Consider the following 24,874-nt stretch of genomic DNA (forward strand, 5'->3'; position numbering starts at 1 on the left):
TCATGTTAATTCGGATGGATATTTAACGGCAGACAAATACAATTCAAGTTTGTGGATACTTTTCTGGCATAAAACTTTCGCACAATAAAAGTACGCTCAAGCTGGAGAATACAAATATGTATGCAGATGAGACTGAAACGTCAGCAAATTGCTGGCTGCAAAACAAACATGAAAAAGTGAAGGTTCATAAACTGACTCAACTTTAGTAAATAAAGAAACAGCGAGTAAATAAATAATTAAATAGGTTTATTGCTCAATCGTTTACCTACAAATACAATCTTTATTTATTATTGCTGGGCGAAGAATCATTGAACGACTCTTTCCTTCCCCCCCCCTTTTTTTTTTCTTTCTAAAATTTATTTTGTTCCTACTAAACTTTTGACTTTTAAAATGCACCCTTCACTGAAGTATGAAAATCGACATTTAAGTCTGATATATTTCTTTGCATGTTAACAATATTGGTATTTCTTTATACATCTTTGTATGTTAGATACGTTGTTCCTTAATTCACACAGTAGACTTACATATCAACGAAACTGTGAATGGGAAGACAGAAAGCTACCACATACTCAACAATTTTTCTGACCAATATGAAGTAAATATTTAGGATTTACATCACAAGCCATATATCAGATCTAATATACTGTACAAAAACATAAGAAAAATCTTCACAATGATCCCTTTATAACGTGAAAATTAAGTTTTTAAAAAAGGTACACTCTTGCAATATACAAAACACTATATCCTAAGATCTGAAAACACGTATTATTTTATAAAAAACATTTAAAAATTCAAGAATTTACAAACAAGATTTATATTTTATCTTTTACAGAACATTATATATATCAAACGTAATACAACATTGATGTCTTTATCACTTGGAACCATTTAATAATATTTGAACATTATAATGGAATGCAGCTTTTCTATCATGTTTGAATGAATAAATTTATATTTTTGACATTCCTGTACGTAACCGATATAATTTCAATATTTCATCATTTAACGCGAAAACGAACCATTTCGACACTGAATACAGTTGTGCTTCATACATATTCAAATTTTATTATTTTTGTTACCATAAATAATTACGGAACATATATTTTTCAATTAGTATTTCAGTCATATTTACACATTCACTGATTAATATTCTCGAACATTAAATTAAATACAGCATGAATATGTTTTAATTCAACTCAATCTTTGCTTCACAATATTTTTATTTTTTACGAGAAAAAAAAATTTATTGCATTAGTCAAATATACACATATTTTTCTATGATAGTTTGATGAATTATCTTTAATTTATAAGACATATAAAAACACAGGATTAATCTCCTCCAATGAAGTAGATTCGTATCGGTGGTAGCGGTAATATTTGAATTTGATCAGAAAATATTACTACATTTATTCTTTTTTTCTTTTTTTTTTAATTTTTTATTTTCTAATGGTTATTTAGTCGAATATATGTTTTGTCTTTCTTGAAATTGCATCAAGTACTTGAGTTTTGCTATCATTTTCTTTAAGTCACAAATAGCACGCTTTCACATTTCCTAAGACCGTACTGTAAATGTGGAATTTAAAATAGAATGTCTACAGAAGTTTCAATTTTAGATTAAAATTCCAGTACAATATATATTCCAACCGCAACTTGTATTTTTTCTTCTATTTAACTGTTTCTTAATTTCCGAGAAACAGTTAATCTTAGGAGTCGAGAAAAGTAGTCAGTAATTTCTGCATTTATACAGTATGGTTGTGAGTATGATTTTAACTGGTTAATTTAATGTATATCAGATTTCTAATATATATATACGTATATAGTACCCTCAAGAAGTATGTATTTACTTCATACATATTTTTGTCGATTATTTCAGGTCAACAACTAGATAACTTGAATATGACAATAAACAGAAGATATCTCTACTCCAAAGAAAATGTACTGAAATTGGTCCATTGAACTGACAGTAATGGACAGAAAACAATGAAAGAGTAAGAACATATTTTTGCTGATGATTGTACATAATTTAAGAGTTACGTATATTGAGGATTCATAAAATTCATTTTCGTGATTTTACGAAGATATACTCAAACTGTTGAATTTACATTATGAAAATATCTATGCTTTATAATTTTGAATCTTTAACTACATTTAATTAGTGTAATGGAATATTTTTATTTTATATTTGGATTAATACGTGTGAAATGGAAATTATTTTTAAATTGGAATCAATAAATTTCTCCCATTACTTTCTAATTCCTTTGATATAATTCTAGAATATCTTTACTGTACAGTCAAAGACCAGTAAAATATAAATACTTTACCTGTTTGTTTTTCTTACTTCCCAAAAATATATATATATATCACTATACAGAAAAAAAAATACATACGTCCTCTTATCCAATAATATTATCAATTAAGAATTACAATTTGCTCGAAATCTACCTTGTAATGTTCGGTAATACAAGAAGCAAATTTAATTTCAGGTATGAACTATTCAAAATAATTATTTTATATGACTATATAACCATTCTTCGCATATGCATATTCAGTACATAGAACTTTCATAATTTATATTTCGATTAGCAAATATTTGAACACGATAAAATCAAATGGACATAATTCATTTATCTAGATGCGTAAATAAGCGTACAAAAAATTTATAAGCTTTCTTCTCAACATTTCACAACTTCAACATAACATGGAAGACGGAAGCATAATTCAGATTCTATTGATAGTAAGTCACTGATTGCAAAGTGAAGTTTTCGAAACCTGTAACATATTCAAAACTGCTGCTGTTGTTAATATATTATTCATATGTAAAAAGAGAGATTTATATAATGAAATGTATTTTTTTTTTTTTAAAAAAAAAAAGCACAATGGCTTTAATTGTTGATACAGAGAATCTTTAAACGCTGAACTAAAAAAAAAGTGTCTTCGGATTTATTTTTTCAATTATATTAACATATTAACTAGAATTCTAGTAATGTCGCTTCCTCCAGCATTTGACGCAAACTTCAAACGCGTTACTTATTGAAACAAATTCTTTAAAAAAATCACAATGGTAGCAACCAAGTTTACATGCATTACTGTTAATCTTAAACGAGGATCAACTTTCACTTTGTTTTCTATTACTATCGTTAGGAATAAAGTAAATCAGTAGTGTTCGGACTAGATACTGAATTTTTAGAAAAGAATGTCATGTCATTCCGATACATGCGCTTCCCAATCGAAGCTCTTTATCATACAAATTACGTAGTTCCTTATACAGTATTTATGTTTTGTATTAATTTGAATGATAATAAAAGTAATCTATCGATTTTAAGTTCACAAAAGATGAAAACCTCAGTCTGGCAAAGAGATGCACGGGTATAGGAATACAGTTTATGTTCCTTGTTATTTTTAAAGAAAATATAAATTTGGATCCATGTGGAGAATGAATTAATCGATCACCATTTTTAAAGACAAACGAGTGAAGAAATAATTGTTGCCAAGTCTTTTAATATATGAACTCAAACATTCATTCTCAAGTCAATATGACTAGAATTGAATACGAAAATAAGTAATTGTAGTTCCAATTAATATTTGTTCGGCCAAAGAAGTTGCCGATGAAGTTGAAATAATTAACACGCAGATTTCCTGCTAATGGTTAAACATTCTAGTGTGTATTTGTTCAAAGTTTTAATTACTCTATATGCTGATTATTGTCCAAAATATTGCTCTTCATTTCTATAATTTCACCACATCCCAATCTTTCTTCCATTCGCACTCTCATATTTTCTGTGTTGTGTTTAAAAGTTAACTTTTATATACTAGTTTACCTGAAACATACTTAACAGTGAAAGCGCTCGAAACATACGAGGAAAAAAGTTATTTCCACCCGTAGCAACTGTTGTAACAGTAGTAACTATGGAATACTAAAGTACTGTACAGACTAGAGTTATGGTGTGTGTATATGTGCATTGCTTAAATCAATGGTTTCGGAGATACTAGATGTAAACAGAACTGTCCTTTCAATAAATAGTATATTTAAGATGGAAGTCATAATAAGTAATTTAAGATAGAAGTGACTATATTAAAATGCCATTTTGCTTATTTTCCGTATGTAGGAAGTGTATTAGACCAATTAGGGTTTTAGTATTAGACCAATTTGACTCAGTTAAAATATAAATTCAAATACAGGACACTACGGTGCTGACTTCTCCACTCTGATTCCAATTAAACAATCGTATAAGAATAAGAAATAACCGACTTAATCTTGTAATCATCAACTTCACTCACATTCATTGACTACTGTAATATTCAAACATTGTACATATGTGGATCAAACCGAGATTTTCTTCACTTTTGTTTCTAAATGCACCTTGTGGCATTCTACATGGTCAAATTAACATTTATATGCTCACAATGATACACAGATATTCCTTTGAAGATTTTTTTTCTGATAGAACTATTTTCTACAGAAATTGTTAGTTTAAAAAAACTGTCGCTCTAGATATATGTGAGTACAAACCGTAACGAGTGACGCCATTACAAATAACAACAAAATGATGGTGCACTCATAAAAAAATGTACTTCTTCAATAAAAAAAATAATTTTTGTAAAATATTTCGTTAAAACTTTCAAGTATGATATGTGTAATTTGGTTCTACCGATGATCTGTCTCTTCGGCATAGTCATCGTAGCTTGTTCAAGTACAGTGTGTTACTAAATTTGAATAAGATCCTCAAACAATTAGTAAATAGTAGCTAGCTAGTAAACTTAAGCAATTACGAATAATTTCATAAATTTATAATTAGAACAGAATCGTAGGCAACAATACTAAGGTTGCACTAAATCACTAGTGCGACAAATATTGATTTAATAGGAAAGAAAAAATAATCTTTGAGTGTTACGTCCCACGATTATACCGGCTAGGTTAAAGAAGGCGGTAACAATAAGAATGAATGAAATGTAGAGTGAAGAAAGTGAGGGGAAACGGGAGAATCCCGAGGAAACCCACGCACATGGTGTTTGTCCACCACAAAGTTCACTTGGCGCTAGCTTGGATCGAACCAGGGACCCCATCCACCAGACGTGAACGCTCTACCACTGAGCCACCGCGGCCCCAGGAAAGAAAAAGTAGTAATAAAAATGTAAGGCTTCTTATGGACTGTGTATGGCCTGATATACGGAGAAGTTCATGCCCGTCTGAGAGAAAAGGGATTAGAATTACACATTTGAGTTACTGCACTAAGTGACATCAATCTAATAACTGCATCCAAGAAAAAATATTGTGGCAGCTCTGTTCACATCAAGCATACGATTCGATGAAGCTACGTACGAGAAAGACAAAAATTAACAGTTGCTTCTCTCTTCGAGTCAACCTCTTCCACACAAAAGAGAAAAAAGTACTACAAACGATTTTAATAGTATGATATGTAAAATAAATCATGAAGTCTTTTATTTTCTTACCAATATAAAGTACTTAAAAAATATTATGTACCTCCGGCTAAAGAAAAGATGCATTTTATCTTTTAATGCATAAAACATAATAGAATAAATAGTATTTCACTACTGTAATACACAAAATATTGAATTACTTTTAATATAATCACATAAGAATACTTCAAAAAAAATAGTCATGCGTAACAGAGACAGCAAGATTTCCGCATTAATAAAATTACAAACTGGAGTAATAAAACGCACTCTTTACCATGTTTTTGGTGAAAGTTACATACGGATTCGATATAAAATTATAAAAATTACGATTGTGTCGAAATAGCAATGGAAAGATTATTTTCTAAACAAGGGAAGTAGGACTGAAGGTCTTGAACGAAGAACGAAACAAAACAAGAGATGAAACAGGGAAGAAGCGCTAACTTACACTTGCATATACATTTTTGTAGAAGCATATATCGAATATACGGATATATTTCGGAAAAAGGAAATATAATGCGTCCAGCATTGTTGAGAAGCACTTTACCCTTTTCATGTTTTCTCCATTTTCCCTCCCTATCCTTTGATCAAAACCCACAAATGTTGAATGCTTTTGTGTTTGTTAAACTTAGCCACACAAGTACCTTATATTTTGCTTTATTATATTGACATACGAAATAATTTGTTTATGCATATAGAAATCTCACTATCTCTTACAATAAAAATAAACAGAATGTTACATGACATTGCAAATAAAGAAAGCCCCAAATTTTCCTCTTTTAAGTTCTCAGTTGCTTTAGTTCGTTTCTTCTTTCTCAAACTATAGAAAGTTTAAAATGCTGTTAAAGTTTATTAAATCCTACCATCACAGCTTTTTTAAATTTTTTTTAGTAGCAACGCATTTTCATGCTATGATAGATAGGTTCAATAAATAATAATAATAATAATAGTAATAATAATATAATACCCAAAACATACAATACAATACCTTATCTTACTCAGAAAAACTATTAGTTAACCACAGTAGTTAAATTACATATTTTATGTATATTTGATATATTACACGGACGCATTCACAGAAGCATTCGATCTGAAGCACGCTCTCTCACACTTGTACTCATTCAAACATTTGTTCCCATTCAAACCTAGGATTGTCAATTGGTTTGGTCCCTGTCTACTAGTGATACAAAATAATGGTTCAGAGTAACTATATCGCACAATGTTCTAATTAAATAATATATTCATTTTAACCACATACTTCCTACTCTACGAAATATCTCACCATTTCACACACAAGATATGTCGAACTAGAAGTTTCATTATTAAAACTTCAAAAATCAGTAACAAAATGCAGTAACTTCTGTTTTGTTACTTATATAAATTAAAAATTACCTCATCGTTCGGTATATGAAAAATCGAATAGCCCATGGCTATGAGCTATTCGGAGCGAGTGCAAGGAATGAACTGTACATTAAAAACAGGACGTATAAAACAATTGTATAATTCACAATCACATTTGAATGTTATCATACATTGATGTAATAACATAATTTAGTACTTCAACAAATGTGGTTTAATAGCTCAGCATTTCCACCTTTTTTTTAACAATGTATGAAACACACAAAAGTAAGTTCTGTAGAATCCAGACGCGAATTTTTAAATAATAATACTAATTCCTTTCTTCTCAAATTACTTTTCAAGCAGTGTTTTTTCACCATCCACTACTAGAGGCAAATAAATAAATTATGATCACGCTCAGAAATACTACAAACCTTACTTTCAATATGATATTCAGTTAGAAGTCTCATTTCAAAGCTACAATGTTATCACGTTCAAATGTTGTCTTTTTATACACTTTACCATAGACATTAAGTATAGAAATGCAATTTAGAAGGTTATAAAATTATTTTGAGACTCCAACAACCAACACTTAAATTTTCTAAATCTACTTAAGAGCATATAAAAGGATATTCTAAGGTAGATTTGAAATTACAATAGTGCTCATTCTTCTTTCGAAGTTACAGTTCTCAGTTATTCTTTCAGATTTTTTTATTAACCCTAACGTACGACAAAATAATTCAATACATATATTACAATTTTACAAATAAACTTAATGAATATCTTCTTCCATTTCTTTCTTAAATAATGATGATAAATAAATAAATAATTTCTTTTCAATATGCAAAATGCTGAGCATTAAAAAAAAAACATGAAAGAACTAAATTGCAGAATTATTTCTATTAACAGCTTTTCTAAGTAGAATATTGAGTACTAACAGACATACAGTATTTGTAATTTTTTGAACTTTGTTTATTTTCTGGTTTAGTATCGTATTGAAGATGTTACACACAAACCAAAATTTCCGATCTTTATGTCTTCTAAGGAAGCACTTTCAAAAGAAGTACTTTTGTTTACTGTCTGTATCAGTGTAAGGATTAAAAACAGTGTTATAAAACTATATAACAGCGAATAAATATGCTTATCTAATGTTTACAGTAAATAACTCCTATTTCTGATTCAATGGGAATAAAGAACAAGGTGCCAGGATCAGCAGCAGCTTGATGTGCACTGCCATATGGAAGTTAATGCTGTTTGTTATATTTATTATTATTGTTATTATTTATTTATTTCCGTTGTCATTTCGATATTCAGTAGATCCACGTTTCGCGAATACTTCAGTTCGCGATCAAGTTCTGTAAACAATTTTTCTCTCTGCTTACGAATATTTCGCGGTACGAAGGCGCACACACACACATACACACACGTCTGTACTCAAAATTCCATGCGCTCAGTAGTGCTATTGCGCGTTTGTCGTAAACATTATAGTTATAGTGCTATGTTCAAAAAACTACTATTTGTTCGTTGCATTTTTTCCACTCACACTGTTTTGTTTGATTTAATGTGTTACTTATTCGTCTGTAAAAAGAATAATATTATTTTCATTCTATGACCTTCACCATAGAAAAGTACTTTATATATATATAAAATCATGTTTCTGTGGCTAGAACGGATTAATTTACATTAATTTCAATGGAGAAGAATATCGGTTCACGAACAGCGTTATGGAACGGACTAAGTCCCTAAGTTACTGTATGAGGATCCCTTATTTTATTCACATTATATTTATGTGCATATAAATATTTAGAGAGGTTAGAAGAACCTCCTGATTGCAGTTCGTGTTTTCTAATTCTGATATCGATATTTTGTTTTGTCATCCCAATTCTTGTCTTACAGACAGAACAAGTGTGTACATGTGGTATTTTGTCGGTAAAATAACTCCTGTAGCTCCCTAACATTATTTTCAGGTTCATCAGAGGGTTTAAGCGCTAATTTTAATTCATATTTATGGAACACAGGTTGGGGTTGGTTCTCTGACACGCTCAGATAAAGTAAAGCGCTTATTTGCTGAACTGAAAAACAAAAACAAGTTTAACAAACGTAACAAGTTTCCACATGGCAGGACACAACAATCTGTTTCTGCTGGTCTTAATAATTCATGTTTTTCATTTTACACTGAGTCACAAACAGGAGTAACATTGAACAAGCATGTAAACATGCTTATGTGCTGTTACGTAGGATTTTTCATTTAGTTTATATTTGATCAATTTCCCTATTTTTAATCTTTTATCTAACACTTAGAAAACATCCATAAAAGATAAAGAAATATCTGTTTAACATGAATCTAATTCTTTAGAAGTTATTAATGTAAGAAATTTTAACATATTTTTCTTTATGAATAATGATACACAAAGAGTGTATATTAAAGGAAAACAATCTATAGAATCAACAATTATAACAACATTTTGTGCTTTTTAAAGGAAAACGCTCTCACAAATACGAGAACATCAACTTCTATTACTTTTCAGACACATTCTTGTCGAAATATGTTTGCACCACTTTGCAGGAAAAAAAAAAAAAAAAAAAAGAAAGAAAGAAAGAAAAAGAGAGAAAGAAATACATTACTGTACACTATACAGAGCGAATAACTTTCATCCCATATTTTGTTCTTATAAGGTATAAGCTTCAACTTCGAATTCGAAATTTTACTGAAAATACCCACTATAAAAGTTGCATTAAAACACATGTATAACGTACTTGAAGCAAATAAAACTTATAAAAAACACACACAAGTGGCAATTTCAAAGATTCTATAAACATTATCACAATTTCTTTCGCAAAAAAACGACCAAACTTGAATAGTTCTCATCAAGCGTTTTCTTTTTAAAAGTAATAAAAAAAAATCACTGACTAATCACTTTTCACTTTATCATCACTCGTCGTATTTTATTTGTGATTAATTTTTACTTAGAAATTTCTTAATATTTTTTGTAGTAGTCATAACTTTTTTTTTTTTAAAAAAAAAGGAAAATATATTTTATTTGTATTATAGCACCAATCAAAGCGCAAAACTTAACACCTTGAGTGTTTTCAAGTATAGACTATGATACTAAATAAAAGTAAACAGCCTTGTAAGTATCATAGTAATTTTGTTAAATTACAATTTTATTTAGTATTCCTTCATTCCAGTCGCTTTTGTAACTTGGTAAGTGGTTTGTTCCCCTCAACTGCATCCATAGATCCCTGAGACAACCCCAGAAAAACAACTTGGCAGTGTTTTGTTTTAGCATAACATCACACAGCTTCTCCAGCACAGCACAGAGATAAGAAAGATGACTATACTGTTTTCTATATTTCCTAAACCCCAGCACCCGATCAGCCCCAAAGACGGAAGAAAAAGTTTTCGCCATAATCCCTAGAGGCACTAGTTAAAAACAAAATCCCTAGCCCTAGGAAACATTTATTTGTCCGGGTGACTTTCTGCTGAGTGACCTGAGTCATCTGATGTACTACAAGTTAAGGACACTGGCGTTGATCGGTTGCTAGGCGACAGTTGAGCGGCTGTGTAGCCATCATCACGGAAATACGGATGAACAAGTGCATCCGCTGCACTGATTCGTTCAGACGGTTTAAACGTCAACATTCGCTGCAAAAAAAAAGATAGAGAAACAAATATTAGAATACATTCAGAAAAATATTAAAATGGAGAAACAAACATTAAAATAAAGTCCGAAAAAATTAAACACTTCAAATTATAATCTTATTTACTTAAAATCTAATTCCTACATATGATTCTCTTAGCAAATTGATTTATTGCAATTTTCACTAGACTGTTTGAATTTGTTATCCAGTTAGTCTACTTTCCATTTGCAGTTTTCTTTCGACTTTTCAGTCCATTCTCAATGTTGAATGAAATGGGATACTTACTGTTGTACCTTCTTTCTAATGATTCCAGAATGAACCGGCTTTGTTTACTCCTTTTAAATGTCTTTCTTATTTCTTTCTTCATGATATGCGAAACCAATGAAAAATATTAAATCATTAATTAAGTTGTGTCCTATTCATTATTTAGAACATATTTTTGAATCTTAATTATTTTGTACTTCCCTTTATAAAATTGGAAGGAACAGATCACAACTGCCATACATACAGTGGTGGCTCCAGAGTTATACAAGAGGGAGTCACATCGGTACTGGCAGTGAAACCAGCATTGCTTCCTCCTCCTCCTCCCCTCCCCTGACCATGGGGTTGATTTTTCACTTTGAAGGCATTTTCTTAATTTTGATGTGATGCACAAATATTAAAGGAACAATAACAACGAACTTGCCATTACATAATTATGTGTCCAGTATATGTCTTACATATGGAATTAGTGAACTTAAATTTAAGTATTTTACTCAGTATAAAGAATTCAGCTACTTAAAAAGTGGAAAATAATTGGTATTGCCGACATTGCTCAATCTCTATTTCTTCACTTTCAATTTCTCAACAGAATCTGTAAAAAACATTTGGTTGCATATCCATTAACATACTTATTAACAGTGTAATTCGAAACGGATATAAAAATAAAATATAATCAATAAAATAATGGTGAAAAGTTAATTAGCATCATTTCTCGTATATTTATAATATTTATTAGCTTCTCAAAACACAAGATAACATTTTCATAATGCACTGAAATTCAAGTATGAGTTCGATTTCGAACGTTCCTAAAAAAAAGTAAATTGAGCAATTCATTCGACCATTTAAGGAAAATGATGAAATGAAAGGACTGCAGACATTGACATTGAGGATAAAAAGTAGAACAGGAACAGGTGATTAGTTTTATATAAAGCACTTCTTTCTTCACCATTTTCCTTGAATGGTCGAATGAATTATTCATAACAGAAACGTTGCACTACGAAGAGATGGAATGTGAATAGAAAATAAAAGCAAGAATAAGAATGGGGATTTGGGGGAAAGACCTTTTAAGAGGTGAAATGTGTATTATAGATCTTTAAATAGAAAGTTAAAGAAAAAAAATGTAACGAACAGTTCAAGTAGAGTATTGTATTGCACGAAGCAGAAAAAACATGGACGTAACAGAACAAAGATAAGATCTGGCTGCAAGCTTTCAAAATACGAATACGGACAGGATGGAAAGAAAACTAAATGACGAAGGATTAACGAAATTTGAAAAGAGAAATATTAAATGTAAGTTAAATGTGGTTAAGAAGATGGCCAGGATATTCTTTGAGATGAAATTATTCTATCGTTAGGAGGACAAACGTAATAATAGTAGTTGGGAAGTATGGTTGTAATAATAGTAGATTGAATTTTTTTTTTTATGATGATGATGATGATGACATGAAGTTGCTAGTTAATTTTAACGCTAACATGCCTATCCCAATCTCCGAAAGACTGAAAAATGAATCGATTTGCCTATTTTAAAAGTTAAATTCAAATTGTGTGTAGTGATTTTGTAACCAATGTTGTCTTTAGGTTGGAAAACGAACCATTAGAACAGAAGAATGTGTTAGGTAAGAGAGCATCTATTATATTGAAAAGGAAGGTAGCAATTTCTTAGGAAGAGAATATTTTGACAGAAAATGTATATATGAACGTAGCACATAGAAAATGCCTATGGCTTGTGATGGAAATAAAAGCAAAGGAAGCTAAAATTGTAATTGCTTATCAAGTTTGTTTTATAAGGATCTTTTCATGCCGATATATTTGGTAGTATGTTTTCGTAAAGATGATAATATTCTTTTCAGGAAATTTATACGACAGTGTTTCTAAAAGTTGCCGGATCTGACACTGAAATATCGTACCACTGGTAATAAGCCATTCACAGCATATTGTGCCATCTATGGAAGAAATAACGGATCAGTTTCAACTGCCAAGCTGCGTCAGTTCGCTGCAGACAGTCTCGCACTCTGCACCACAATGCTCCAGTCCGCACGGCTGTTGCTGCGAAGGTTACAGTGCTAAATCTGGGTTCTATGGGTGTATTAACTGATACATTGTTCCTTCCATATATGACATTATATGCTATGAATATATCATTACAAATTCAGTCTCAGGCTGGAAACTTTTGAAAATACATACTATGTTAAAATTTGGCTATGAGCAATTTGGCTCTTCAATCTTTAACATCTCGGCTGGTAATTTATTAAGATCTAAAAATACCATGAGATCAAAAATGGTTACAAGGAATCAAACCAATAAGGAATTATTATCTATTTCAGTGATTCTCAAACCCCTTTTTCTACTTTTTTTTTACTGATGACACTTCATTGAGCGCTCATGATTTCGTGACACAGTTGTTTCATTTTTTATTAATGATAATATAAATTATAATAATGTAAGACACTAAGTTAGTGATTCTTTATAGTACTCAGCATTGCTGCAACAACTGGAGGCGTCGACTGGTACGCACTGTTTCAAAATTGATTTTAATAAATGTTTAATGATTTTTAAATTCTAAAATTTCGCGACACATTCTATGGGACGTCGCGACACATCGGTGGAGAACCACTGATCTATTTAACAAAAATAATTAACACATTTTTAATTCTATTTAAATATTGTAGTATACATCCATTTTGTTTTGGTTTCAGCTAGTTAATATTATAACTTTTTTTTTAATAGGTGAAGTCATTTACATGAAGATAGAATTCTTTATGTAAGTGAAGTCACTATTTAAAGCCTTCACATGGTGTGGATGTGAAGTTGTGTTGTTTTCAGAGAAAACTGTTGTTCCACCCAAGTTTTCGGCTCGCTGTACACTATAGGGTAAAATCATTCTCAATTAAAACCTTTAATCTTGTTCACATTTAAGAATTTATTTTATTTTATTTTATTTGTTTCTTAGCTTGCCCACTAACCAACATGCGGTTACACAAATATTGATGATCAAATCTAAACATGGTTTCTGTTCTTGTCCTAATGATAAAGAACAAAGCACACGTTCACGTTCAGTATAATCACTAGCCATCTTGAGGAAAATAAACTGAAACAATACAGTTTCAGTTGCAATTAAATCGAGCTATACATTCCTGTAGAAATATACAAAATTTGATCAAAATCAAAATATGATTACGATCCATATTCTACTTTGAAATAATTAAATTGAAACTACACAGTTTTTAAAATGCAATTAAATAGTCACAATAGTTTTTAATCGGCAATTTACCTGCACGCTAGCGACATCTATTAGTGTCAGACAAGCATATGCAGCGCGCGAAACGCGATCTATTAGCATCACGGTTTACTATTAGTAATTAGCAAAACGCACTGAGACGGAACAGAATAGATCGATATTTTTGTGTTTATGTTGAATGAATGTTTCGGTACAATAAAAGAAAAAGATGCTCCATGTTACGTGTAAAAACGATTCAGGAAAAGCAGTAAAATCAAAGTTAAGACTCATGTTCTAGTTCATGTTTTCAGGAGAACTGTAAGATCTTCCGACTTTCACCAAGGAATCTCTGCAAGAAATCTTTCCTATAGGAATAAGTTTATCAAGACGTCAATTGTTCAATTTTAAAATCCTTGCGCCCAAAGAGCAAGAGGTTTTCGTAAAGTAATTTGGCTTTCATGTGAGTGAGTTTAGTTTACCTGCTGAGAAAGGTCAGAGTAAGGGACTGAAACCGATATACTTAAAGATGAACAAAATTTAGTATCAACACTTATTACGAATGTGATAAAAAAAAAAAACGGTAAAACAGAGTAAAGATACAATTGATGGACAATATTAAACGAAATAATGTTTACGTTAAAACTACGAGTCTGCTGGAGGATCGTAATACATAGAAGTTCCTAATTTGGGGAAATTGGCTGCCAATAATGGTAGGGTACTTGTGAAACTGATGATGATTAATATTTAAAATATACTCACTTGTAATAAATCCTTTCCCTGAGGACAAATTTCAGGAACATGTCGTTCTAACGGAACTGGAGCCCTTTCGATGAATGAACTCCTTGGCAGTGACACGTTTTCTGGCCAATCAGACTCGGGAGGTGTTCCGATCACCCTGTTGGAAGAAATGTATACAATGAATACATACAAGTCAGATTTCGATTATTATTATTATTATTATTATATTATTATTATTATTATTATTATTATTATTATTATTATTTGCATACTGGAAATTACAGACAGAACTGCCAACTTACAATTTCCATACAAACAACATGCAAATAACAAAAATAAACATAATACATTATAAAATACAAATTATACATGCAAAGAAAAGGAAAAAAATCATGCATAAAATAAACATGCTGTTATATAAAAGAAAATAATACTCTCAGCTGATAATGAAATGATTATATAACTGTCTTTGTATATTACTAAAATTATGATCAAAAATGTCAATAACACTGGCAAAATCATTGGCTACTGATAAAATTTTATACAAAGAACATCATTGAGAAACTGAATGGGTTTAAATATTTTCGGATTTCTTATATGATAACTGGTTGTATACAGAGTTATTATTGATAACAGATTCAAATTACCGTGAAGAATTGAATGTAGCATTTTAAGATTCAAAATAATCCTTCTTTCAGACAACCTTAACACACCTAAGGACATCCTAACTTCATCCAACGAGATACCTTCATAACACAAACTTTCAGCGTAACCAAGCAAGAAAAAGATTTTGAACTGTCTCCAGAGTAGTAGATATATAATCTATATTTCTATTCCATATGATTGAACAATATTCAAGATGACTTCTAACATTGGAATAATAAAGAATAAGGCATGTTTTAACAGACATCCATTTGAGAATTCCAAGATTCCTTCTCGCTTTGGAAGTTATATTCTCAAGATGTTGTTTGAAAAGCAATTTGCTGTCAAAAACAATACCTAACTCTTTAATAGTATCCACAATTCTAATTGGAGTATCATTTATGTTATGAGTGAAAAAAATTGGATTTGTTTTATTCGTAATATTCATTGAAGAGGTTTTGTTACAATTTAAAGGTAGTACATTGTTTTGAGACCAAAGCAGTATTTTATTAATATTATTTTGGAGCACCAATCAATCATCCAAATTTAGTTGTAGATTTTGCCTTAGTTTTGTAGGCCTTAGTTTTGTAGATTTTGAGGTCATCTGCATACATCAAACATTTACAATCCAAATTTTCAGTTATATCATTAATAAACGTAAGGAATAGAAGTGGTCCGAGATTTGATCCTTGCGGAACACCGGAGTATATGTTATATACGTCTGAAAGATTACCCTTATACCTAACCACAAACTTTCTTTGGAACAAGTATGATACTAACCAAGTAATAAATACAATGGAGATCATAATGTTTCAATTTGTAAATTAAGATGTCATGTGGTAACTTATCAAAAGCTTTAGAGATATAGAAATAAATTATATCGATTTGACCATTACTTTTAAAGATAGGAAGAGTGTCAGCCATAAAACATGTTAATTTAGTTGTAGTTGACCTATTTTTCACAAAGCCATGTTGATAGATCGTAATATTGGGATAAACATGATTATACAAATAATTATATATTAACTTATCAAAAACCTTGGGTATGATACTCAACAGAGAAATAGGTCTATAGTCGGATAAATTTTTCCTATCAGTCTTGGGAACAGGAACAACAACGACCATCTTCCAATGTTCAGGATAAGCAGAAGTAAGTAAACTTCAGTTGAACAAAGATGGTAAGACAGGCACAATGATGGACACAATGCCCTTCAGTATAAAAGCAGGTATACCGTCTAAACCAGAAGAAGATTTGGCATTAAGAGTGTTTATAGCCTCAGTTACTTGCTCAGTTGTAATAATAGGATAAAAAGAATCATTACCCGTCAAATCCGATAAGTAAATATTATGTAAAGAAGGACGCCTTTGATATATAGTCTCAAATAATTGAGCCCATGAATTAGCTAAAGTTTTAGGATTAGACACACACACATCACCAACCATAAGTCCAGTGGCTTGGTTTATTTGGCTTTTATTTTTATTAACAAACTTCCAAAACTTTTGAGACGAATTACTTAACGCATTCTCCATATTATGTATATAAGCAAGCTTGTCCAACCTTAATCTTCCTTTAAACTGTTTCCGTATGTAAGCAAAAACATTATAATCTTCATTTGAACTATTAAGTTTAAATCTCTTATGAGCGTTTTCTTTCGCTTTAATTAATGAGATCAGATTCCTAGAGTACCAAGAAGGATATTTTCTAGATTTAGGTCCATTTAGAAGTATGTTCTTACTCATACTGGATTTTATTAAATTTTCTACAGCAATAACAGCAGTATTAAGGTCTGGATTCAACAGAATATTAGTCCAGTCAGCTTCAAGAAGCTGATAAAGGGCTAAATAATCGTCCTTATGATAAGCATAATGAGAAGAATTACCGACTAACGGAGTGTTGAAATAAAAAGGAAACGTAATTTCAATAGGATAATGAAAGCTATCAGGCACCACAATCGGTTGGACATTCTTGGAAGCACATAAATTAAAATTAGATTTTACCAAATCTAAGTCAGATACATTATAATCAACATTGAGATTGAGTTCATCCAGAAATGTAAATAAAATTTTGGCTTTACATTTAGCATAATAATGAATACCTGTTAAAAATTGTTTCTTAGCCCAATCCACTTTAGGTATATTATAATCACCAACCATTAAAATGTCAATGTAGAATATCTATTTTATTAGAAAAGGCCTCAAAAAATTCAATAAATACATTCAATTGCAAATTAGGATGGAAATACACACAAAATAATAAAATATTTTTTTCCAATTTTCCTTGGAAATTCTAAACAAACACTTTCCTCAAAACATTCAAGTTAAATCGCCTCACTAATGTTTTTCTTCACTGCACAGGGAACACCACCACCTCTTTCACAAACATGAAATTCATAGTGTATATCGGATCTAAAGCAAGAGTAAGTGTTGGGAAAATAATCATCATTAATGTAAGTGTTATTTAACCGTCTCAGTGACAGCAACATCGTATTTGCAGTCTGCCACAGAACTATAAAACTGTTTATTTTTAAGTTCGTAATCCACGTACATTTTGGTACCATAGCTCAATGTTCTCCATGATGAGTCTCTATGTTTTCATTCATTTCTTCCATATTATTTGTAACATTTAATTTCTTTAGTTTTCCATAGAACGGACCAACTAAAATACCTTTAGGCCAAATTTCAGGATCACTTATAACATTATAATCAAACTCAAGGGCTTCAATATGAAATTAGGAATAAGAGTCATATTTGGTTTTGAGTTTAGTACATTTGACAGATTTTACATATTCACTTAATAATTCTTCAATATCCTCAACATAAGTGGATGGGCTAAATCTTGTAATAAACAAAGCCTTTTTCCTTGCATTAGAAACCAATTCTGTTTTAGTATTACCACGACCAAAATTTAGTTTGTGTCAATTATTCTTTACTCCTATACCCACATTCGGATTTTGATTTAGGTTTACACTGTCTTTATTAACAGGTTTACTTCTCATGTTTCTTTGATTTCTCCAAATTACTTCAACCCAACTTCTCTCGGAATCATCCTTCCGATTAGTCGTACCTGATGCTTGATTAACGCTTACAAGCGGTGGAAAACTGTTTTCTTGATTTAATTCTTTAACCTGACTGGTTTGACCATTTTATAATTGCGATTTCATATTAGATACATGATCAGACATAATTACATTCTGTTGTAAAAGAGACCTCAACTGATAACTTTCATCACGTAAGGAAGTTATCTCAGCTTTGAGAGCTCTTATTTCTCTCAAGAAAATTTGAGTCATTTTATTTAAAGAATTATCAATGAGCTGCTGAAAAGTAGCCAAAGAAGGATTTTCATTTAGATTAAATTTACTCTGTTTATTCATTTCACTACTATTTCCAGTGTTATCACAGTCTTTTTGTTCAATACAATTTTCACATACATAATTTCCTTCAGTTTTCACTGAAATATATGAACATGACATTTAGTTGTACATTTCTTACATTTAACAGCTTTTCGTCTTCCGTAAACTGGGAGATCACAATATGGACAATTTTCAGCTGAGGGTGGCATATTAAAAAATGACAAATAAAAAATATATTCATCAAAAAGAAAAGAAAAGAAAAGATCGAACTCCGCTGGCCTAAGGAGCAAGACAAAGAAAAGGACCATCCAAAACAGACAAAAACCCAAAATCGCTTCTCACCACTGCCAGAGGATCTGAAAACAAGAAGACCTCACGACCCTTCCTACTCAGAAATATGAGGATGTAGATAACGGACAGATGGAAATGTCCCTGCTTAGCCGCTGAAGGCCCTGCAGCAACACACAATCACTGCGACATACTGTCACAGTACCGGTTGACTAACTGCCGTCAACGCTAACCAACCCCACCAACCAAGGATAAGAATGAGATGTAAAAAGTAAGAAAACGCTTGCACTCAAGGAGGAAGGGACAGCTACTCTAGATGTAAATAAGATGTAATATAATAATAATAATAATAATAATAATAATAATAACTTAATTTGAAGTGCTGCGAACAGCTCTTAGGCAAAAATACAGCACTTTGCAAAATATAAATAGGCTTGCAAGATCATCTCATACAGATGATGTACTTCCTCTTACATTACATCGAATTCAAGACCTGCAAATGGGATCACACCCAAGTCTTGGCATCTACAGTATGTTGTAAATTAGGTTATAATCTTACACCTACAAATCGCTCTTGTAATTGTATAGTACAGAGGTTGTTCAGCCTACGTTTGGCCGATTTCATTCCTCCCTCCTCTCGGGCAGAATGAACTCACCCGATCTGGCTAGTTGCGTCCTGCAGTGTTGTGCAGTGGCTTCCTGGGAACGGAGTTGTTTTTCCGCGTGGACGACAATAACGCACAAAACAGGACCATTGTTATGAGTGTTGTGTTAAATTTGTTTCCAAGTGTGTGGGTTTCCGCTCTGTGACCAAAATGCCGCCCAAACTAAGCCGGTTTTGGGAAGGCTATGTTGCGGCTCTTTATGGCGCCCACTTTAGTGTTTCTGTCATTAGAAAACAGTGCAAGAAGAATGGTTGCAACATCAATTTAAGTGGAATAAAAGATGCTATTAAAAAGTACAAGGGCAATGAAGGTCCACCATTTGGATCACCAACGAAGTTGCCTAGGAAGCGGGAATGCACGAAGGCCACCTCCACTATGCAGAGGAAACTTCGCAAAATGGCAATGCAAGAAAATCCACCAACATAAAGGTGTATGGCTAATCGTTTTGACGTGTCTTTGGGGACTGTGAGCCGGACGTTACACCAACTCAAGTTGGAAAAGTCATGAAAGCTCGCGGCCATCTTCTCACGGATGCCCACCAAAAGGAACGAAACTGTAACGCCCGGAAGCTGTACGAACGGCATCTGGCAAAACAAAGGTGGATGTACGTCGTAACGCTCGATGAAGCATGGATTTACCTTTCCGACTGCGACAAACCGAGAGCCATCATGTACTGAGAGAAAGGCGCCAAGAACTTCAGAAGGTGGGTCCGTATTTGTAAAGAATCCTTCCCAAAAAGTTTCATGGTCGCTACTGTTACCGAGGTAAACTTAAGATTCGTAGGGTGGCGAAGAACTGCAAAATAAATTCGCAGTATTTTCAGGAGATCATGCGGCCGATCTACGAGCATGAGATTCCAACAATGTACGGAAATGACGCCAATCTGGTGCGCATTCACATGGACAAGGCCTCATCACATACCTCACGATCGTCCCTCGCATTCTACAGGGAGATGGAAGAGGCAAGTGGTATACAGGTGATACCTTTCAATGAGGTATCTGTTAAATCTGCAGATGCAAGTCCTATGGACTATTGTGGATTTGGATTGCTGAAGCGGGCTTTGGGAAAACGGCGTGTGACATCTGTGGAAGGACTTGGGAAAACTGTGCAAAGGGAATGGGACAAGATTCCCCTCCCAGTTCTTCAGAGAAGCCTATTACAGCTATCGTTAGGAACCAAGGGAAACACGTCGAGCACTTACGGACCTTGCGCCATGGATTCTTCTAAATTTAGGTAAGTTGAAATTAGCCAAATGTAGACTGAACAACCTCTGTAAAATTTTATATTTTTAATTATTAAACACATTTAATAGAATTATGGGCGTCCGCAGGATTTTTCACAGAAGATGCAAAGTTTTATTCTTTTTTTTCTATTATTCTTTTTTTTTCCTATTATATATATATAATCCAATCATATACCAAGTAGGAAGATTTTAAAAATAAAGAAAATATTGGAGAATTAATTTTAAAAAATAATGCTCGCGACCGACATTCAAGTTACTGATTCATTTGGATACCCATGAGGGGCCACGGATCATCCTTGTGGACTTCCATGAATAGAACACAGTTACTAAAAGCAGTATAGCGTCTTCTCGCAATGCATTTAGGTAATGATTCACACAGATGAATGCATTGAACTGTTCCAACATATTTTATCCTTTTAAAACCTGGAAGAACAACTTACGAGAATATGCGATCCAATTGGTCAGCTTCGGAATTACCACAAAATAATGGCACTCGCCGAAACAATTCTGCCATTATGCAGCCACATGACCACAAGTCAACGGGTGTTGCATAGGACTGACCTAATAACACTTCAGGTGATCTGTACCACAACGTTACGACCTGCAAAATTAAACAAAAATATGTTTTACGTAAGATATCTATTTAAATAACTTATTTATAATATTTTAAGAGTACAGTAGTTCGTATCTTAACTTGTAATCTGAAATTAGAGTTACGTACAGATTTTTACTTTTTCTCTTTCATATAGTGTTTGTTCCAAGATTACTTCACTGCATTTTCGGTCTGACTTCAGGATTTAGCATTAATCCTGATGGGGAAGGAAGAAGGTAAGGACCCGAAACTTTACTCTTATACGAAAATTAAGGGTTCTATAGATCTTACTTGCATAGTTGTGATAAAGTTACTATATAATGTTTGCACTTTGTGACACGTCACTTAAGGTTTTCATGCCAACACATTTATGACAGAAAATGATTAAGTCCGAAGGGAGAAAACAGTGAATGCTATTCAATACACAGTTATCAAATCTGTTTCACTCCGCAAGGCAAGCTAAATTTAAATCCACTCATTTTCCAACTGTCAACTTTAAAAAGACTTGAAGTAAAGAAAACAAACATTTACATGCAAAGGAATATGCTCAATTTAATCATTTTTCCCTTCCAACGAACTTCTTGCGCACAGTATTGCTCAATCAATTTAATTTCCTCAATTGCTCATAACACTATCTTCGGATCTGTCTGTAACTGTAAATAAATAAAACCTGAAAAGCACTAGTACATATTAATAATAACTTAGTTAAAATATAGGTAATTTAATATCACTTTCTTTAGACACTCAGTAATCTGATAAATTGTAGAAACTGTAACACAAATTAATATATATAACTAATGATTTGGTAATTTCTTTATTCAGCTTGTAACTATCTAAATCTTCTATATAATATTAAAAAAGGCAATACAAATATAATACAATCAAATACGAAGCCAAAACTAAGTATTGACAGTAATCAATAACAAGTTACCAATATTAAATATTGGAAGATATTAAATGGCAATGTAAACTTCAAAAGTAATACCGAAGATGGGTGTAAAATCTCGTACTATGCTGCAGATGGCAGCACCTATTCCATATCTTTCTAATGTATTTTGTAGGAATTATTCTCCAATTATTGATTCAACTTGTCTTTGGACAAAGTTTGAATATTCATCTCTCGAAAGTAGAATCAATTATTGTGAGTGTTATCGCATCCTACAAAAATTGGAAATATAGTGTATAAATCTTGTCATTGTTGGTGATTAGTGTTCTTTCAAACTCACCCCTACGTATTTTATTTACAACGAGGGAATTTTTACGGATTCTAACTCTGGTTCACATAATTTGATTTGGACTCACTGTATACACTGTATTTAATATACAGATCTTCGAGAATATCAATGTATACTTGTACTGTATATTGTTTAAAATCATGAGATATCTTTCATATTGCTTAATTAGGTTAAAATATACTATACTTACAGAAGATAGGATGGTATTATTATGATGCTGTTGATTATCGCAGAACATGACATTATCAAGGAAAGAAAAGCTCGTCTATGGGGGCAAGTCAATAAGTAACTGCAATATTTTTCTATTTCAAGTTGGCTCTACGGTATCGTGTGCTTACCAGATGCTAGGTGTCACCGTTGGCTTCGCCTGCGGTAGATTGTAGCGTTATCACATCAACCCGCTTTGCGCTGTTGCGAAGTAAAAATGGCCGTGCAACTCTCTCTGTGCACCAAAGAACAGCGTTCTGTCATTCGTTTTTTGCAGTCTGAAGGTGCACCCGGAGCGGAAATTCATAGACTACTTTCAGCACAATACGGGGACAATGTGTTGTCACAGTGAAGTATTTACAAGTGGATTGAACTGTTCAAAAGTGGTAGAACGAACGTGAAGGATGAGGAAAGAGCAGGGCGTCCAGCTACAGCAATAACTGATGACATTATTGCATGAATCTGTTCCTTAATTCTGAACAACAGACAAGTGACTGTTGATGAAGTGAGAACCCATATGCAGATTAGTCATGGCTCTGCATATGACATGATTTATAACAGGCTCAACTTTCACAAAGTTTGTATGAGACAGGGTCTGAAAAAAAATCGATGAAGAGCACAAGCGAAACCATATGAGAATCTGTCAGCACCTACTGGACCGTTATGCTAACGAAGCTGAAGCGTTGCTCAGGCGAATCATCACTGTAGATGAAACATGGATTCATCACTTTGAACCAGAGAGCAAACGTCAGAACATGGGATGGAAGCACCCCGGATCTCCCGTCAAGAAGAAATTCAAGAACCTTTTGCAGGGAAAGTAATGCTTACAGTGTTTTGAAACTCACAAGAACCAATCCTGGAACATTACTTGGAAAAGGGGTCAACAACTAACAGTGAAATGTACAGTGATATGCTAATAAGCCAGTTGAAGTCTGTAATTCGTAATAAACACAGAGGTCAATTGTCGGAGGGCGTTCTTGTGTTGCATGACAATGTGCGTCCATTTACCGCCGCCTACACCGTTTAAACTCTTCAGATGTTGCGTTTCGAGGTGTTGAAGCATCTTGTAAACAGTCCCTGTCTCGTCCTGTCGGATTACCATCTGTTTGCTCCATTTAAAGATGCTCTCGGAGACCATTGACTCAGATCCAACCAACAGGTGAAGGAAGCGGTGCATTCGTGGCTTGCTGCGCAACTAAAATCCTTTTTTGGAGGATATCGGAAAGCTTTGCAACGGTCGACCAGGAACATTGAAAAGCAGGGTGACTATGTTGAAAAATTGTACAAACGAAAACATTGTACTCGTGTGTTAATAAATAATAAAAATTGATTGCACATACTTCTTGACTTAGCCTCGTATTACAAATTTTATTTTCTACTACTCCTAATGAAAGAAAGAAATAGAAAAACGACTTACCACAGACGTAAGTTTCATACAAAAGTCGTATGTCTTCGCGAGGCCAAAGTCTGCTAATTTGACTCGACCTTCTCGGGTGACTAACAAGTTCTGTGGCTTCAAATCTCTATGGACAATACGATGACTATGAAGAAAATCGACGCCACATAACATTTGGAAGCACAAGTCCTAAAATTGAATAAATAAAATAAAAATAAATAAATAAACAAAAATAAACTATGTAAAATAAACTATGCTACATAATTTTACAAAACCGATAAATCCTTCATCACAAAATTATTTTTTCGTCTCTTTTATTCTATAGATATATAACATAGGCTGTAAGGCAGATATTAAATGCAAATAAATGACAATAAAAGAACTGATAAAATTATGATAAAGTACACGGAAAAATCCCGAGAAAACCTCAACAAACAATGATGGATCTACCACACAGAAAAAGTGAGCGGGGCCCTTGAATACGAGACTGAATGCTTTATCACTGAGCCACCATGTGTGCCTCTACGTATTATTGCGTTTTAGTTTTTCATCTCTCAATTATGCTTCGATGCTAAGGGAGACAATGATGATAATGAGCAAAATTTGGAACAAAGAAAGTGAGAGAAACGGGAGAACGCCCCACAA

General features: G+C 32.5%; 1 protein-coding gene across 8 annotated transcripts in view; it reads right to left on the minus strand.

The window, feature by feature from the left end:
• Nucleotides 1–225: 225 nt before the first annotated feature.
• Cdk4 (Cyclin-dependent kinase 4) overlaps nucleotides 226–24,874 on the minus strand; it is a 326,852-nt gene continuing 302,203 nt past the window's right edge. For all 8 annotated transcript variants that reach the window (XM_081736280.1, XM_081736276.1, XM_081736281.1 and 5 more), the window contains 4 exons: nucleotides 24,251–24,418; nucleotides 21,240–21,400; nucleotides 14,633–14,768; nucleotides 226–10,399 (listed from right to left, as the gene is read on the minus strand). In XM_081736280.1, coding sequence (XP_081592406.1) covers nucleotides 10,214–10,399; nucleotides 14,633–14,768; nucleotides 21,240–21,400; nucleotides 24,251–24,418 — 651 coding nt within the window. In that variant the 3' untranslated portion in view covers nucleotides 226–10,213. The remainder of the gene's footprint in view (nucleotides 10,400–14,632; nucleotides 14,769–21,239; nucleotides 21,401–24,250; nucleotides 24,419–24,874) is intronic.

Source organism: Thermobia domestica, chromosome 13, assembly GCF_964235325.1.
Source record: "Thermobia domestica chromosome 13, izTheDome1.hap1.1, whole genome shotgun sequence".
NCBI classification, from domain to species: Eukaryota; Metazoa; Arthropoda; class Insecta; order Zygentoma; family Lepismatidae; genus Thermobia; species Thermobia domestica.